The sequence below is a fragment of the Lethenteron reissneri genome, chromosome 26 (assembly GCF_015708825.2).
Source record: "Lethenteron reissneri isolate LAM-NWPU_2019-01 chromosome 26, ASM1570882v1, whole genome shotgun sequence".
Classification (NCBI taxonomy): domain Eukaryota; kingdom Metazoa; phylum Chordata; class Hyperoartia; order Petromyzontiformes; family Petromyzontidae; genus Lethenteron; species Lethenteron reissneri.
Window position 1 is genome coordinate 5,679,511 of NC_083804.1, and position 17,763 is coordinate 5,697,273.

A 17,763-nucleotide genomic window follows, 5' to 3' on the forward strand; every position below is an offset into this window, starting at 1 on the left:
CATTTTTCAAATTATATTTTTCCTTTCGTGTGTTTGAGAGAGAGAGAGAAAAAAAAAAGTGTGTATTTCAACTTCAAATCCGGATTTGTTCAAACTTCAAACATCGAATTATTCAGAAAATTCTAACACCGAATGCCACATCGTAGGAGACAATAATACACTGGCAGGGCAGTAACAACACAAATAAAACAAACCCCAGTAATTTGTTCATAAACCACAAAAGTTGAGTTACGCACGCGGAGATTTAAAAAAAAATCTGCTGAATCGTTTTATATTTTTTGTACAACAGCCTTTTACGGACCCAAAACACGCCGCCTTAATCATTAACACGCCTGGTAACAGTACACTAGTTTATTGCTGTTTTGCTGGTAGGAACCTCCTGGTTCCACCAGCCCACAGGGGATTATTGTGTCCGTCCATCCGTCGTGCATCCAAAAATGGGAGGGATGCGGCTGGGTGGAGAGGGGAGGGTGGGGAGGGGCTGGGTGGGGAGGGTAGGGTGGGGAGGGGCTGGGTGGAGAGGGGAGGGTGGGGAGGGACTGGGTGGGGAGGGTGGGGAGGGCTGCGTGGGGAGGGCTGGGTGGGGAGGGGAGGGTGGGGAGGGGCTGGGTGGGGAGGGTGGGGCTGGGTGGGGGGAGGGTGGGTGGGGCTGGGTGGGGCTGGGTGGGAGGGGTGGGGCTGGTTGGGGAGGGGCTGGTCACCCCGTGGTGCCCTTATAAAACTCAACGTTTAACCTACTCACGCCGGCTTGTGCTCGCCCTCACAGTCGGCCATATTTGCGGAATACACCACGCCGTCGTTGACCCTGGCCATTGACCGAGCTATTACCCGAAACGTTATCCTACTCCAGTACAGCTACGATTATCTTTGACCCTATTGTCCACTCTTTGCCATTGTCCGCGCGCTCGGGTCGATGCGGGCAACTTCCTTTTTATCCACGAGTTTCGTCTTCCTCTTATCGGTTGCGAGATATTAACTACCTCGCCTGGTATGCAGGCAGCCGTGGGTTCGATTCCGGCCCTGACGCCTGTATATTTGGAGCTTGCATGTTCTCCCAGTGGTCGCGTGGAATTTTCTCCGGGTCTCCAGTTTTTCCCTCCACATTTAGAAACATTAATTTAGTGTTTGGCTGCTAAAAATGTCCACGTGATCTGCGGATGTCACCCAGAAGCGCCCTGCTGAAAGTACGTCATGCACCCGAATGTCCGTGATAGATTTGTTTTTCAAGGATACTAAGAATTGCCCCACGAAATCACCATCGCATCCAAGTTCATTCATTTCACGAAGAGAAGCACAGAGAGTTTATGGATAAAAGGATTGTCCAATAGTTTTTCCATATCGCGGATTATAAGAGTTTTTTATATATTGTCCTGGTACAAGTCAGTACAAATGACGAACGCGGTCCCTAAGTCACTGATGATGCAACCCATTTAAGATGTATTTGTTCCTGTTCATAGAAACTTTGCCAGATAGGAAAACAAAAACGCAGGAGGGTCGTGAGACCCGTCCAAGCAAACAAATGACCACCGGATGCGCACCGACTTTTGTCGAGGACATCGTCCCATATACAAACATCGACAGTAAATTTTACTTGTAGCTCCTGCAGCCAAATTTTGTGGCGTCGTGGGGTACAGAATTATGGTGAACAGTGGCGTTTGTGGTTTTCGCACAACGCTGCGTTTTCGGGGGATCGTGGCCCATACAACTGGTCATAGGCAAATGAAAAACAGGGGAGCATTTAACTTAGAATTGGTCAGGGTAGGGAGCCGACAGCATGGATTGCTGGGGGAAGGAGATTTCTAAACTGCGGGAACATCAGATGCGTACGAGTGACTTTCCACTGAGCGAAGGTTGACGGGCTTCGACGGGAAATTACGTAAAGTGATTCATGTGACCGCCTGCAGGGTCCTACAGAGATAGTGAGTCATGAGTCTGAAATCACGGAACATGTCTGTGACGTTGTAGACTCCGTTGCAAAATGTGCATGTTTTATAAAATGGTTCTAGAGCAGGGTTGGGGAACCTTTTTGTCTGCCAAGGGCCATTTGGATATTTATAACATCATTCGCGGGCCATACAAAATAATCAACTTAAAAATCAACCTGTGATATTTGGTCAAACATTTCATTAACTCACCCCTAATGTGATGGCTGGAACTGATTCTCTTTGGCGAGGCGTGTGATGTTAGCTGGTATTGATGATGTTGCTACTCGCAACTGCTTTTCCAGGTTTGCTCCTAGATTTATTGAATTTCGAGTCCCAAATGCGGTTGCCTTGGCAGGGCAAGACCAAATTTAGATTTTGCGGGCCTTATACGGCCCGCGGGCCGGACGTTCCCCACCCCTGTTCTAGAGGTACGACTCAACCTTGTTCAATGCACTGGTCGGAGGCAGAGGGAAATCGGAGTCTGTATTGAACGGGTGCAAGGGAGTCGATAATGTGTCTTGCTGGGAGAAGGATCTTCAAGAATATACAGAAGCTGCCGAGGAGAGCCAGCGACGGTCTCACTGAGTGAAGGTTGACTTGAGGGCTTCGAGAGGAAATGACTGCAGGTGTTCTGTGCGTAGTCCTAAAGGGTGAGTCACAAGTCTGGACCCGTGGGGCATTTCTGTAAAGTTGAAGACTCACCTGCTCATAAGCAAGACGTGTATTTATAGAATGGCTCTTGACGTATACGACTCATCCTGAAGTACCCGAATGCACTTCCTCCCGACGTATGGTTTGCATAAAGGACGAGCTATGAGCTAAGTGCTGACGCATTCACCACTGATGAGACAATTCATACTCGGTTAAACCAAAAGTATTACGTACATTCGGCAAATTACCGGAGTCAATTACAGGATTACAGGGACGTGTATTTAAACATGCGACAAACATTGCACTTAATACTCTGTTTACAAAATTACAAATCTGCTGTAGTTTATTAACCCGAGCCATGTGTATATATTTGTCCTTAAAGATAACATAAAATGCCTTCTGAAGTATAGTGTATCTTTGTTAAATGTTGTTCATTTTAAGTTGACATGTCTTAATGTTATCTAGCTATCTTCATTTTCCAAAGTTACGCTATTGTGTTTTGATTGAACATTTTTGTTTTAGAGATGTGTTGTGTCCGTGTCTATCCGCACCCTTAACTCTTGACAAGACACACTCGTAGTGACGTCGCCAGACTGCAACAGCGGCGCGACTTGAAAGTAATTTGAATGAACAAACATTTTCTCCCTCTCGAAAGAAGCTTCGAACTCGTTTTCTGGCAGCGCCAAACGTCAATACATCAACAACGCATGTTTGGGTCCTCCATTATGTTTGTCCGTAAACAGGTGAAGGCTGAGTTTCGATTTAAAGCTTTCGTGACTGCAGGGATTCATATTCTTGGTTCTTTCGGTAAAGTCACGTAGAAGGGAAATAATAAAATAATACAAATTAAACAATACAATTCTCACGACGTGTCGATTGCAACACAAGCAATAACCATCAGGTGTGAAAACCACAGCAAGACATTTTTAAAAAAGTGGCGTTTTTTTATTATATTGCTGTGGTTTTCACACCTGATGACGATTGCTTGTGTTGCAATCGAAACGTCGTGAGAATTTTATTGTTTTATTTTTAATTATTTTATTATTTCCCTTCTACGTGACTTTACCGAAAGAACCCAAGAATAGGTGAAGGCTGAGTTGGGTTGAGCGTTCTCCCTCCCCTCCTTGGCGTGAGCTTCCTCCAGGCACCTGGAGTTCCTCCCCTTTTTCGGAAATGAATTCCTTCATACATATCCTCTTTTGAAGGAATGTATGTTCGGTAATGCTTTCTCGGAGTCATTATAATTGTATAACCAATACATATTTTGCTGTGCAACTCATTGTTTTGTTACACACGATCACTAGCGCATACTTCCTTTTTGTTTTACAAATAACATACAATTATACGAAAACAAGCTTGTTATTCAGGCACATTGGTATGTTGCTTTTCATGATTACGTTCAGTTTTCCAAAAGCATCTCCAAACTACCTCGTTCTGGCTCGCCTCTTCATTTCATAATTTGATCCCATGGACGCCTTCAATAACTGCCCTCGGTATACAGAATTAGAATCTGTATTTATATTGGAGGAATGCTATGAGCTGTGAAGCGTTTTTTTTCACAGACGTCCACAGTATATGCATACATAACATATGGTCACGTGTCTTCTAATTGTGCCGGTCGACTTGACGTGTTCAGTTGTTCATGAAAAAAATTGTACCTGATTATTGTTGTGCTCATGCAAATGTTTCCTGCAAATAGACAGCATCAGTCGTCATTCATCAAACGCCAGCAGCAGCTACATCATCGACGGATGACGTAAGCTTAAAAACGCATTCGTCAATAACCACAGTGGCCTTAAACAGAAACATAATAGGCGACGTTTCAGGCAAAGGCCCTTCATAACACATAGGCCAGATAAGAGGGGATGAGATTTGGAGACAGCATTTTACACCATGGGGCCTGATAATAATTACATTTTATGTTTCCCAATGGACAGTCTTTTATCTCAGGTCAGTTCCTGAAGAAGCTCCCATCACGTGTAGCGAAACTTCGGACATCATGCCAAACAACACTCGGTACGACCCGAAAACATCGATTTTTGTTTGCTTGTCAGGCCCGATGGTGCAAAGTGCAGTTTTCAACTCATATCCACTCTGTCTTTCTGGCCTCTCGATGTATGTGCTATGAGGAAGGGCCGTTACCTGAAACGCCGCATGTAATATATTACTTTAAAGGCCACAATGTCATTGAAGAATGTGCTGAGTTTTGTGTTGTTATTCATCGCCAACGCAGCAGCAGCATCACCTGATCACATGCTTTGTCTTACGCGTTCATCTTCTCGAACAATTGTGCAGTGTTGAGTTTGTGTATTGGGTGAGTGGTTGATGGTTGGAGGGGCATGGGAGGAGGAAGGGCCAGTGGAGAAGGACACTGCGCGCTATTCGGGGCAGAACAATGAAATCCTTGTTGTGGTGCATTTACGGTGGACTTTGAGCTCCCATACCCATGTCATTTATTTAAAAACTAATCGTGCTGAATCCTCTCATTTTTCTAATGGATAGCAGGCTACATTAACTCAAAACAAGATAGATACAGTTAATCTCCCTTCGCGAAAGCCTCCGTGTTATACTCATCTCCCTTTATAACCGATTCGTCGTTTTCTTCGTAGGCTGATGTTGACCTAGAGCTGCAAGGATACATTTTACATTGAGGTGGAACATGAGCCAGATGATTGCGTCTGGGAGTAGCAGATTGTATCGATGGGCACCACGGTGGCTAGGTGTAAACTACTTCGCCTAGCATGTGGGAGAACGCCTGAATATTTGGAGATTGTATGTCTCTCTCTCTTCCCATGGTCGCGTGGATTTTTCTCCGGGCCCTCCGGTTTTTCCCTCCACATTTAGAAACGTGCGTTTATAGTATTTGGCTGTGATACATTTCCACGTGATAAGCCACTTCGTTGAGCTATTGTTTGTGATAGCCAGGTCGCTTCTGAAAAAGGGCTTTCCAGCTCAGTGAGCCTTACCTGGCAAATTAAAATATAGTTTAATATTTGTAATGGTTGAATGTGAATGCATTGTTCTGTTCTGGGTGGTGAACTAAACACTGTTCACTGCAGGAGAGTTTTTAATTTTCCATCATCAGGTACATTATCAGCATCAACTGCGACTGCCACGGTGTTGTGCGGATAGAGGGTTAGCGGCTGTGCCCTGCATCAGCTTCGCAGAAGATCCTAAGCCAGGGGATCTTCTGCATTGGATCTTTCACGAGGCGACTTTTTAAAATATACATCTGGCTGACGTTACTAGCCAATTCAGAGGACACATGCACACGTCCTCATATACAACACTGCAACATACAAGCCGGACAACCTGCTGTTTTTGTGTAGCTGTGTTGTCAGTAAGCTCGGTATTGCCAGGACGTGTGGACTGCATTGCCAGTTTAGAAAATGTCACGGTCGTGGTTAAAAAATAATCTGATGTCTCTTTCTCGTAGACTCACTCTGCCTCCTACTTGTGCTTAGAGATGGAGGTACATTCCTCAACGAACTGCTGGATAAATCATACAGGGCATGATCTCTCGCACTGAATCCCATCTCAAATAGCACTTCGTCGCGCTGGTCACTGACAATGTCAAAGCCTTCGTGTTGTTGGCCAAACTTCAACTACTCCAAATCTGAAATGTCATCAATCTCACCCTGGGTGTCAAGCCGCAGCTGTTGTCGTCAGCTGTGATTGCATTCTGTACGCTATCGTGGATACACCAGTTGTCAATACGCATGCCTCCTTCACATACTGTATCTGTCGTGTGTTGTGTATTTTATTTACACATCCCATCAGCAACTGGTCATTCTGGAGTGCAGAATTCCAGCAGCATCGCTTCAACACAAGCAAAACTGGGCCGGTTTGTACGGAGCAGTCCAGATGCCATGTGACCCCGAATTAATAGACCCCTAATATTTGTGTTTTCTTTGCACATTCACTTCTGTTTTTTTTTTAAACTTACTTTTAAAAAATATCAAACTTAATTTGGAGCTTTCGTGACTGCAGGAATTACTCTTTGGTTATTTCGGTAAAGTCACGTATAAAGAGAAAATAATAAATTAAATACTAGCATACGACGTTTCGATTGCAACACAAGCAATCATCATCAGGTATAAATGAAATAGAAATAGAAACACAAATCTAGTATACTTAAAAATGTAATGTAATACAACAGAGAGTCGGATAACATAACAGTCAACACCCTGCCTGGTTGATTACGTTCTTCCTGAGCATGCTACATTTGAGAGAGAGATAAAGCACAGCACCAGAGACATATAGACGTTTAAAAAATATATGTTTTAGAGAATTAAATGTGGTGTCACAAGACATCTGGACCACCCTGTCCTTCCAACTGTGAACTCGGGGTGCGCGGTGCCTCTTTTGCCGCGGTCCCTCGAAGGCTGCGCGATAGTTTTGCGCTTTTTGCCGCGGCCCCTCCTCGGAACCCCCCGAATCCCGGTAGTGAAAGGAACGCCGCGGACAAGTTTGGTAAGACGCGCGATAAACACGGAGGATTAGAGAGAGACACAGAGAGATCAGAGAGAGAGAGACACACGCAGGGGATAGATCCAGAGACACAGTAAGAGATGGGGACACGGGAGCGACAAAGCAGAATCAGCGAGAGACAAAAAGAGATGGTGGACCGTCACGATGACTTTGGGGCCTTACGAGTAAAATATTATCTCAACCAACCCCCAAGTTTGATACTATAATGTGTTGTTTCAGGGGTGTTTATAGAACACCCCCTTCACCGTGGACAATAATAAAGATCAATCGGTGTCATCATTTGGCAAAGAGCTGCAATGGCCATCGTGGTGCCGGTATCCGTCTCCAAATGTCGCCACCTCGCAACGCAAACGCGGCCACATTTTGATGTTCACGTGGCGAGCATCGTCCCCTGCTGGTGGACCACACTTATAATGCCACTCTTCGACTTGCTACCGCAGTGTATAGAGACCGTGCGAGATCTGTGAAGCCTTTATACAGGTCTACAGTGTGCAATCCCTTTGATCTTCGCATTTAATTTGCTTCAGCGCCTCTCAAATCCTATATAAATGATCACGAATTCCCAGGAATGCATCACTGATAACACATTGCCACCGGCGTATAAGTCCACTGCTGGATGAAAGGCCTCCCATGCCGCCACCCCTCTAGATTATTCTGGTCAACAGCTCATCCAGTGGTCTGTGCCATGAGCTGATGCTGGTATCGTCTCTAAGACACGTGCCATGAATTGGCTGCCACTCTGCTTTAAATCGTTGCCTATCGTCCGTCACTCTCCCGAGGCGACCGGCTCAAGCCCACTTCAGAGTTTGGATTATGTAATTAACCTTACCCGTGCTCTTTAATCCACGTGGTTATTATCTGTATCTCAATCTGATTCCCAAGAATGCATCTGTCCACGCTTGACTGGGTACCTTTCAGATTTTGTTATAGTTTATTTGCGAATTGTGATTCTCAATGATAGGTACGGCGATAAGTGTTGTGCACTGATTACACATTTTCTTTTGCAGGCACATCGGTATGTTTACTTCGAATTACCAAGTTCAGCTTTGCAAACGCCCTCCAACCTACTCTCGTCCGCCTCGAATAGCTGACCCAGGTACATATACTCCACGCTGTTCCGTTTGTCTTCCTCCGACAGATATCGAAAGAAATTCAACATACTGTACATAGACAACGCTGTCTGTTGAGCTAACTTGTTGTACATGACCTCTGTTTAGCTTGATTTATTCTGCGTATATTCTGTATTTCATGATAGACATACAACGACTATATCCCCCATAAACCGTCGTAAATATAGTACTGTACAACATTCACTTAATTTACTACAGACCTGGGTTTAATAATAAATTGCATCTGGTGTTGGTTTCATCTAAAAAGCTGTTGATTAAGGCAACAGGATACTACCACCTCAATTTGAAATGGCTCAAGTGACCCTTTTATGGAGTGTGATGTTTTAATTGGCGAGGAGTAGACGTGTGAAAATGACTCGACCTTTTGTTGTTGCAGGTGTCCCGAAATTACTCTTCCCATGATGGGCCGTGAGCGGACAAACCCTTTTCGCAGATTTTTCAAATACGACCCCGCCAAAGGTGCATCTATGTGTACCATTGGCGGCTGCCAAAGGGTGATGTCGGGAAACCACGGGGCCAACCTTGAGCGACATGTTCGCCGCTTCCACCCTGAAGAGTTTCATTTGGCGACCACCAATGTGAAATGCGAAAAGGAAGATGGGCCTCCATATGACTACGGGGAGCCTTCAAGCAAGAAGCCATGTCTCACACCAGGCGCACTTCAGATACCTATCGATTCTATGGTCTTCAAGAAGCCCAAGTGTATTCCCGTAAAAATTACCGCTGACCAAATCCTTGATGCCTGTACAGAGCTTGTAACCCTGAACGGTCACCCTTTTTCCCTTGTGGAGGACTCTGGGTTCAGGAAACTCATTGACCCTGTGCTCAAGGGATTAGGAGGTTCCTTGGTTATCAATGCTGAAAACATTCGGGAGAACGTGAGCGTAGTTGCTGCTGCACTGCGTAGTCATATTAATATGGAGTTGAAGAACAAACTCATCTCTTTGAAAGTGGACAGTGCTTCATATCTCGATCGCTCTGTCTTGGGGATCAATGCACAGTATGTCCGTGATGGAGAAATCGTAATGCATACCCTCGCGATGAAGGAAGTTAAAATCAGCCACAGTGGGGAAAACCTTGCAGCCATCATTGTAGATGTGCTGCACGAATACAACATTGATGTGGGGAAGATCTATTCAATCACAACAGACAACGGTGCCAACATTATTAAATCACTTACCCAGGGACAAATGGAGAGAAATTATGGGGATGACTGTGATGAACAAACGGAGGAAGCCATTTCAGAAACGGAGGACATCATGGAGAGTCTCGAGCGGTCGAAACTGTGCTTGAGTGAGATAGCGGGCCCGCATTCGGTAATGAGAGGAGTGCACTGTGCAGCTCACACGTTGCAGCTTGCTATCGACGACTTTCTCAAGGAGCCCTCTATCGCTAACCTTGTATCTAATGCCAGGCGGGTCTGCAAAAGATTGAATATAAAGATGCCTGTTTTCAACTGCTATACTAGGTGGCAGTCAACTTTTGACATGCTGGAATGTATCCTCGAACTGAAGGACTTCTGCCAGTACATGGCCATGTCTAACCCTGATCTAATGCTTGATGATAATGTTTGGGATCGGATTGAGTGTCTGCTTGCGGCTTTAAAGCCTGCAAAGATGGCGACAAAACATTTCCAGACAGAGCAGTTGACCATCGGGGATGTTTACGGAGCGTGGATAAAATGCCATTTGGAAACTGCCAATGTCAAGTCAATATATTCCGATGCTCTGGCGATTGCCATGAAGAAGTGCGAGAAGCAACTGCTGGACAGCGACGCCATTCTGGCCGCCGTCTACATGGACCCGAGGTATAGTGTCCTCTTGACGGACAGAGAAGCAGAGAAGGCGAAGCAGCACTTGTGTCAGACGTGGACTGCGGTGGAGCTGTGCAACAGGCTTGCGGGTGATTTGCAGGCCGATCGGTCATCGGACGACGATGGCACCGACCGAGAATGCGACGAGCTCGAGAGATTCCTTCGCGAGAAAGAGGAGTCTCGTCGCCATTCGGGAAATCTGGCTGCCGCGCCCGCACTTGGCATGCATATCGGAACGGTGCTGCAGGTGTTCGCGAACGAGCCTCGCCTTAAAAAGGATGCGAACGTCCTCATGTACTGGGAGAGTTGTAAGCATTCCAAGCCAGAGCTCTTTCAGCTAGCTCAGCTCTCTCTTTCAGTCCCTGCAACACAGATCAGTTATGAGAGGGTGGTCTCCGCCCTCAGTGTAATTGTCTCCCCTCATCGATGCAATCTCGACAATGAGACGCTTGAAGATATATTGATGGTGCAACTCAACAAGAAATATGGACATTAGCGCATTTCCGTTTCATTTCCAGACTTAACATTTTGATAAATTTTAATGGCATGCATTTACACTCAAGTATGACTGTATATATAGGTATAGTGTGTATGGATTGCGTGTATGTGTTAGTGATGTAAAACTGAACTGAACTTGAAAAGTTGAGTGCTGTTTTTAATCTATTGATATTTGATGTGTGTGCTTTGCTGCTGTTTGTACAATGGAACTTTTTTGGAAGATGGAAATAAAAAATGTTAGTGATGAAGATTAAGAAAAAACTTGCGTCTTGGAACAGGAGCGAGGCATTGAGTAGGACATCAGAATTTAAGTAATTGTTAATGCTTCACTTACAGGTATGTAATTGCATTCACTGTGTCCAAAACAATGAACGAGAAAAGCAATTGGTTCATCTCCCCGCATTGTACAATGAAATTTCTACAATCCGTAATGCTCCTCAATATTGTAACCCATCGCCTGCTTCTCCACAGTACACAAGGTGCCTTCCTTTAACGCCCAATATATATGTAAAACACTGCTTTGGATTATCCAGTTTTTTTTCTTTTAACTTCAATTTATTTTAAATAAACTCACGAATGTTTCACTTGGAATAATATGGATGTACATGTGGAGAACTTCTGGACCAATACCGGTTCCAATGAATGAGATGTAATTGTAAAGCTTATACTGTATGTATATTATGCAAGTGAGGTCACGTAAATATGAGGCAATAACACAGGTCTGCACAGATGAGTTCATGGACTCGCTTTCCCGATGCAGGCCATCGTTCACTGCATGGAGCCTGGTCACCCGCTGTGCTGTGCACGGGCTGCAGTAGAGTTGCAATTTTCATGGTACGGTGTCAAATTTATCGATGTGACAATTATCGTGATATCAGTTTCCCGTAACATTTTTATTGTATTGTATCTATGTGCTTTGCTGTGCCTCCAGAACGAATTGATTGCTTCAAATGTATTCAACTGTCGCTCACTGAACATCAGCCTGCCATACACGTCTTCTAATCATTACCAACTCTACAATCCTTAGTGCTTATAACGCATATGCGGTAAATTCCTCGGAGCATTACTTTACAAAGCACCATTTTAATAGATAATATATATTTACAAAACGTTTTGTACAAATAAAATGAGCAATAATCGCGAGACGATTTGACTAACAATTAGATATATGATATATCGTATGGCAGCCCTAATGTGCAACTCAACTGCTGTGCACGTCACTGGCTGCCCTCTGAGTTCACGTGACAGTAAAGAGAAATTGCTCTGCGGATGTGTGAGATTGTAATGCATATGTTTGCATATGAACACTACGCATATAAGTGTGCATATGCGTGTACAATGCAAGCTGGATACAGACACAACCGGCACAGATCTGATATTGCCTTACATTAGACTGGTAGGGGTAAGGCAAAGGGCAACTTCGGATACAATCACAGTCTTTTGATTATAAGCACATGTGTGCTTGCTCCCAAGGGATGTACTTATACCCAGCCTCTGCTGTAGACTGTGCTGTATATGTATACACACACCAGCCACCATTTACCACAAAGTGGCGGTGTAATGACACTGAGGCCATTGTTCAGTTACAAAACTATAAATCAGAAGATCACAAGACATCTGAGCTGGAATTCGTGGGCAGGTTCCACCAGATATTTTGCTATGTGGCAGATTGTCAGCAATATTTAACTTTGTTGTTCTAGAATATTTCACATTCTATTTTATGTGTGCTTTGATGTACTGTATGTTTAGTTCGAAAAAATATGGCTTAAAAGTTATTCATAAGCAACCGAAAGATCACATTTCACCCCACCTCAGTCTGTTATTGTGGCATAGGCATGGCAAGGGCAGGAATGTGCATGGGGTGTGTTAACCGTGTCGTCTCTCCCACCACGTGGTGGATTATTCAAATTGTAGTAAAAGCCGAAAATAATATTCTGGCACTATTCTCCCAGAACCAGTCGGTGGTGTAATAAGTCGTTCTCACCAGAGACAGGCCTGCCCTGTACATTCAATAATAAGGCACGATGTTTGCAAGTTCCTATTAAGGCCAACACGGTACATGAGGGGTGGTGTGGCAATGTTCAAGTGGAAGAAAGGAACTACTGTTTTGCGATATGCTTATGCGATGTAAGATATCGGATTTAGTTTTTTGCATGTTTTGATTTTGTCTCTTTTGTACTTTTGAATGTTTTCCCCCCCGATATCTTTCTAAGGTCTCCCTTGAAAGAGCTGTGTATCGATGAATATTTACTTTGTTATATATAAACAGTATCTATCTTGCTGTTGTAATATTGTACAGTACATATATACATAGAATAAAACAGACAATGGAAGTAATATACGCAATGTTCGTCTCATAAAAACACGCATACAAGAAAGCATAAGTTATACTTTAATATTATATTCACTGCAGTACAATGCAATCATTCATACCATTCATACCAATGAATGATTACGCATATACAACCGGGTGTCTTTTCATATTGATGTGTTTGTGAAGAATTAATGTTGGCATGCTACTTTAACCTTCCTGATGACATGGACACGAATGTCCAGACATACAGGCCCGTGTGAACAAATGTCCCCCAAAGCCATCGCCATCTCTCACAATCTCGCGAGGCACCATTATTCCATCTAGCTCCTTCACACGAGCTCACGCCAGTGTCTCATCTCGAAGGTGGATGTCATCTCGGATGTGTTGGTGGGGTAGTGGTTAGTGTGGTAGTGGTTAACGCGCTGCGCTGCGAATCCGCCGGTGGCCCGAGTTCGATTCCCACTCATGGCCAAGACCGGTGGGGCGATTTATCTGAACCGATCATCGGCCTGCACTAGATCGACTCGGCCTCAAATGAGTACCTGGCGTGGTGTGCAAACATCACTGGGGAGACAAAGGCTGCCGGGCGTGGTGTTGGCCACCCACCCCCTCGTGTGCCGTGCCGACCTTAATAGGTGCTCGCTAACAGGCAATATGGGGGGGAGATCTTTGTCTTTGATCTCTCCTTCAACTGTCTTCATCCACATGAATGGATTTGTGAACACCAATAATAGCAAAGCACTGCTCCGAAACTCAACACCGCACTCCACGTCTGCTTGTTAAGCCCCTATGATGTGGATTCCTATCAAGTTTCATCCTCTTATCAGCTGAGATAAGAAACCGTGTTACATCCGGCCAAAGTGGAAATTAGCAAAAAAAAAGCGGGCAAACAATCACAACAATTTATTCCTCGCATGCACGTATGTACGTATGCACACTTGCATGCTGTATTTGTTGAAAGAAACAGACGAGACAAGGTTATACACCTGTCAAGGCAGTTTACCAACGTGTTTAACTGTTTTACTTGGGGTGCACTCAACAGGTAGAGCCACCCACCAGAGGACATGCCAACTACAGGTAAAAGCAACAAAAAATAAGTAATATAAAAAACTCTTTTTAAAACACGCTTTTATGAAATGTATTAGTAATGGAAGAACTCCACGACTCCAAGAAGTGGCCCCGAAGCTTGCCATAACTTAAGGGACCGTGGCCAATTACAGCCAAGCCGAAACACAACATATATAAAAGAATGTAAAAAAATATATACTTTATTTTTTATGATACAATATAGTATTGTCATCAGTATGCCATAAGTATACCAAGTTACACTCGATACCACGTTGGGAAGTGGGTTAAAATTGAGTTACAAGATTTGAGGATACAACAACAACGACAACAACAGACAGAGTGAGTTAAATGAAAGCGTGTAAAAAAATGCTGGATCAGGTACTGACCAGGAACCTGAACCAGGTATCCAAACAGGGTGGAGCCCCTTCAGAATACCCCGTGGTGCTTCCCCCGTGCAGTGTTTAGGACAGATCGTGATTTCAGAGACCTGCCACCTGTACACCAACAGTGGGCCCTATTTCTTTGTGGCGCACTGCGCTGTGATCCTGGACCTGACATTAATTCCCGTTCACAGGTAACATTTCCGGCAAGTGGGATGTTCATCGATTTTGGGCCTCTCTACGTAAACCTAGCCTTAGACTAATTTCTGAAGTGGTAGCCAAACAGGGAGACAAAGGCGGCCGGGAAATGGTGCCCAACACATTACTAATGTGAATGTGTCCTTACAGGTGCTCACAAACATCACTTTCCTCAATAGACTATAAGCCTAAACAGGTGAAAGTTGTCTTGTGTGTGTGTGTGTACACAGACATACAATACAACATTGATTTTGGCAGTTGTACAAGATATCAGGTTAAAAAATAAATAATATTACTCTGAACATTTGTTAAACTTTATTTGGCTGCTCCTACTGCTAGCTACCTCGTGGCAATGGTTTTAATAATGGTGTAAATGTGTCTGCGATAGCTTTGACTCAGAGGTTAGCACGCTGTGCTACAAACCTAGTGTTCCAAGTTCGATACCCAGCCAGGGCTAACATCAGTGAAGATTGATAATTGAGCTGGTCCAGGTGGTGTGAAGAATAGTAAAACAAAAATGCCAGTGACCCAGACGGTGTGAGTAGGCTTTCATCCAGCAGTGGATTGACAACATTTCGTAAATTGTTATCATTATTCACTATCCTCATAACATCTGCACTGAGGCCCCGGATGACTAGCCAATGTCTTTTTTGACTAGTGTTATATTGGCAAACAAAGGTGGCTGGAAAAAAAAACCATATTCGTGGAATAATACTATAAATGTAATTAATGATTTTTTTAAAATAAAAAGCAAACTGCTTTAAATTTTATTTGTACGATTCAAACGGTTTTACCAAATAGCATACTGATAAGATTAATGAGACATTCAAAGGAACAATATCTGATAATTAAATGACTAATGCATAGACTGACAAATGCATGAACAGCATTAACTCGAATAATAATGTGAAGCATATGAAAGCAATGCATGTTAACATTGATTAATGTTGCATTTGACGCATACAATTTAGTTAATAACACGAGTGAATTCAATAATAAGAGTATTCCTAATTATTATTTGACATACAGTAGCTGCATGATAATTAAAGGCGTCACATGACTGCACGCTTGAAGCCCCCTTTAGGACGCCCATGCCTTGCCATGGTAACAGCTGCTCAATAAAGCGCACACCCCCTCTCAGAGAATAGCCAAACCCGGCCTCCAGGGGTGATGAATGAGATCGCATGGCCAAATACGGAACACAAATTTGAGATTCAGTTCTTCGTGATTTTAGCCATTCAATCACTGTCTGAGAGTTGGTGAATTGCGGATACACCCACCCACTCACCTACCCACCCACTCACCATTTACTCACCTGCCACCCTTAAAGTTTAAATTTAGGCCAGTGCGAAGTTATACGCTCTGTTCGTTTAGTGTTCGTTTGTCCATAAGGTGTCCGCATCTTCCGTGGCTTGTGTGGATCTGGCTTTAACTGTTTCCATGGAAGATGTAAGGTCGGGTAGCCTTGTGGTAGAGTCGTTCGCCCGATGTTTGTGGTAGTGCATTCGCCACCTGTTCCAGAGGTTCTCGGTTCGAATCCAGTGACCGCCGTGATTAATACTGGGCGGTGAATGACCATAGTGATACGTGTCGTCTTGAGTCACAGTCGAGGTTAAAGAATCAATTGTCATCGCAAGAGTAGGCCACTGTCTGCCAGTATCATGGTAAAAATTTGCCAAACTTGCAAATTATTTACTGTAATTAGAATATACAGATTTAAAAAAAACTTGGCAGGACCCTCCTGAAATGTTAACAGACTCAATGAGGCTTTTTTGAGTAAACAGTCGTAATAATAATTAACATAAAAACCTTCCCCATGGCTTTGTTCTATGTGCACTCTCACATGAAACAAAAAAACATTTACTTAAAATCAACTGAAAAAGAGTGTGCGGGCACATTGTGGGGTTTTTTCCGAGTAAAGTCCATCCAGATAAAGTGTGAGTAATTAAGGAAGACGTTCCATATGTCACATTTGAAGAAGTGAAAACTGCATCTTCGCAATATGAAAAAAAAGAAACCAGATGGAATAACTTTGGACATTTTCAAAGAAGCAGGACCAGTTGTTGAACCAAAATTAGTAGATTGATTTTACAAATATAAATAGAATTGAAAACTCAATTGTGGAATGATGTGTTAAGTATAATTGAAAAAAATATATACAAAACTGATTTGAAGAATTACAGACCCAGACACTTTTACAAATTTTTCTCCAATCCGAGGGAAAATCAAACCACGATATTCTGGCCTCACAACACACATGAATCTCACTCGAGGCTAAGCAGAGCCTCGGATATTAACATTGATCATATGAATCATCATGGTGCCTTTGGCTTTCTGAGCCTAATGTTTACCATGAACGTTGTGGCGACAAGTCACCGCTTTATTCATACAGACGCGTGGCCTCCGTGGCGCACTCTGGCAGCCCGCTGAGTCAGTGGCTGTCACAATGACCTCGCGGAGCGACGCGTTGACACAACACACGACAAAGCCCTCCAGTGACATCACTGCACTCCCCCACCACCATCACCACCACCACCATCACCACCACAACTCTCCATGCTCAACCACGCCTCCACTTCCCACCAGCAAGGACATTGTTACCCCCCCCCCCCTACATTTGCAGCCATCACACCGCCCCAATACATGCCCCATAGCTTCTACGAACTCACCTCCCACCCACCCACCCCATTATTCGTGAGCTGACAGTCAAGGGAAGTCATTAATTGGAAACGTTCACTGCGGCTCAGTTTGTCTCAGGGTCTTCTTGGTTGTCACTGCCACTAAAGGTGAGTGTGTGCGCACAACAGACGTGATGTTACCGTGAGAAAGGGTCGTCCATCGAAACGTCGGTTTTTATTGTAAAAGGCATTACAGCGATACGGAATTGAATTCAAACGCACGCATTTTAACCTAGTACACGACCCCCTTACCGTTTCAGCAGTTTGATTTATTAAAATCATTATTTGTAAAAAAAAAAGTGCTTACGTAAAGAATAAATCAGTGTAAGAATTGAGCGTCTTTGTGTGTACGTCTTAAATAGGTTTTCGCTAACAGAACTCACCCAAAAAGCCTTGATAAGCTACATGGGGGACCTTTCTTTTTGTATACTGCATACTTATTTCCGAGCAAATTTGGAAGTGTTTGTGAAACGTGTATAAGTGTGTTTGTTGTCGTTATTGTTGCTATGATAATAAAGACATAATTAGGCGGTTAGCAAACTGGGTCTGTCATTGGCATAATTTGTGTTACAAGTGCTGTTTTCCTGTGCGTTCATGCTTTTTAGCAAATAGTGACA

General features: G+C 43.8%; 2 protein-coding genes across 2 annotated transcripts in view; both read left to right on the plus strand.

The window, feature by feature from the left end:
* Positions 1–6,976: 6,976 nt before the first annotated feature.
* LOC133347541 (uncharacterized) lies at positions 6,977–13,271 on the plus strand. The gene is made up of 3 exons (XM_061559890.1): positions 6,977–7,049; positions 8,075–8,163; positions 8,574–13,271. The coding sequence occupies exon 3, from the start codon at positions 8,596–8,598 to the stop codon at positions 10,504–10,506; it is 1,911 nt and encodes a 636-aa protein (XP_061415874.1). The 5' UTR covers positions 6,977–7,049; positions 8,075–8,163; positions 8,574–8,595; the 3' UTR covers positions 10,507–13,271.
* A 3,964-nt stretch (positions 13,272–17,235) lies between these two features.
* The window catches only part of LOC133347542 (ciliary microtubule associated protein 1A-like), a 32,113-nt gene continuing 31,585 nt past the window's right edge, over positions 17,236–17,763 (plus strand). Inside the window, exon 1 of the mRNA XM_061559895.1 lies at positions 17,236–17,254. The gene's annotated coding sequence lies outside the window, so the exon portion shown is untranslated. The remainder of the gene's footprint in view (positions 17,255–17,763) is intronic.

Coding starts and splice junctions, on each gene's coding strand:
- LOC133347541 (XM_061559890.1), top strand. CDS start 8,596: ATGATGGGCCGTGAGCGGACAAACCCTTTTCGCAGATTTTTCAAATAC.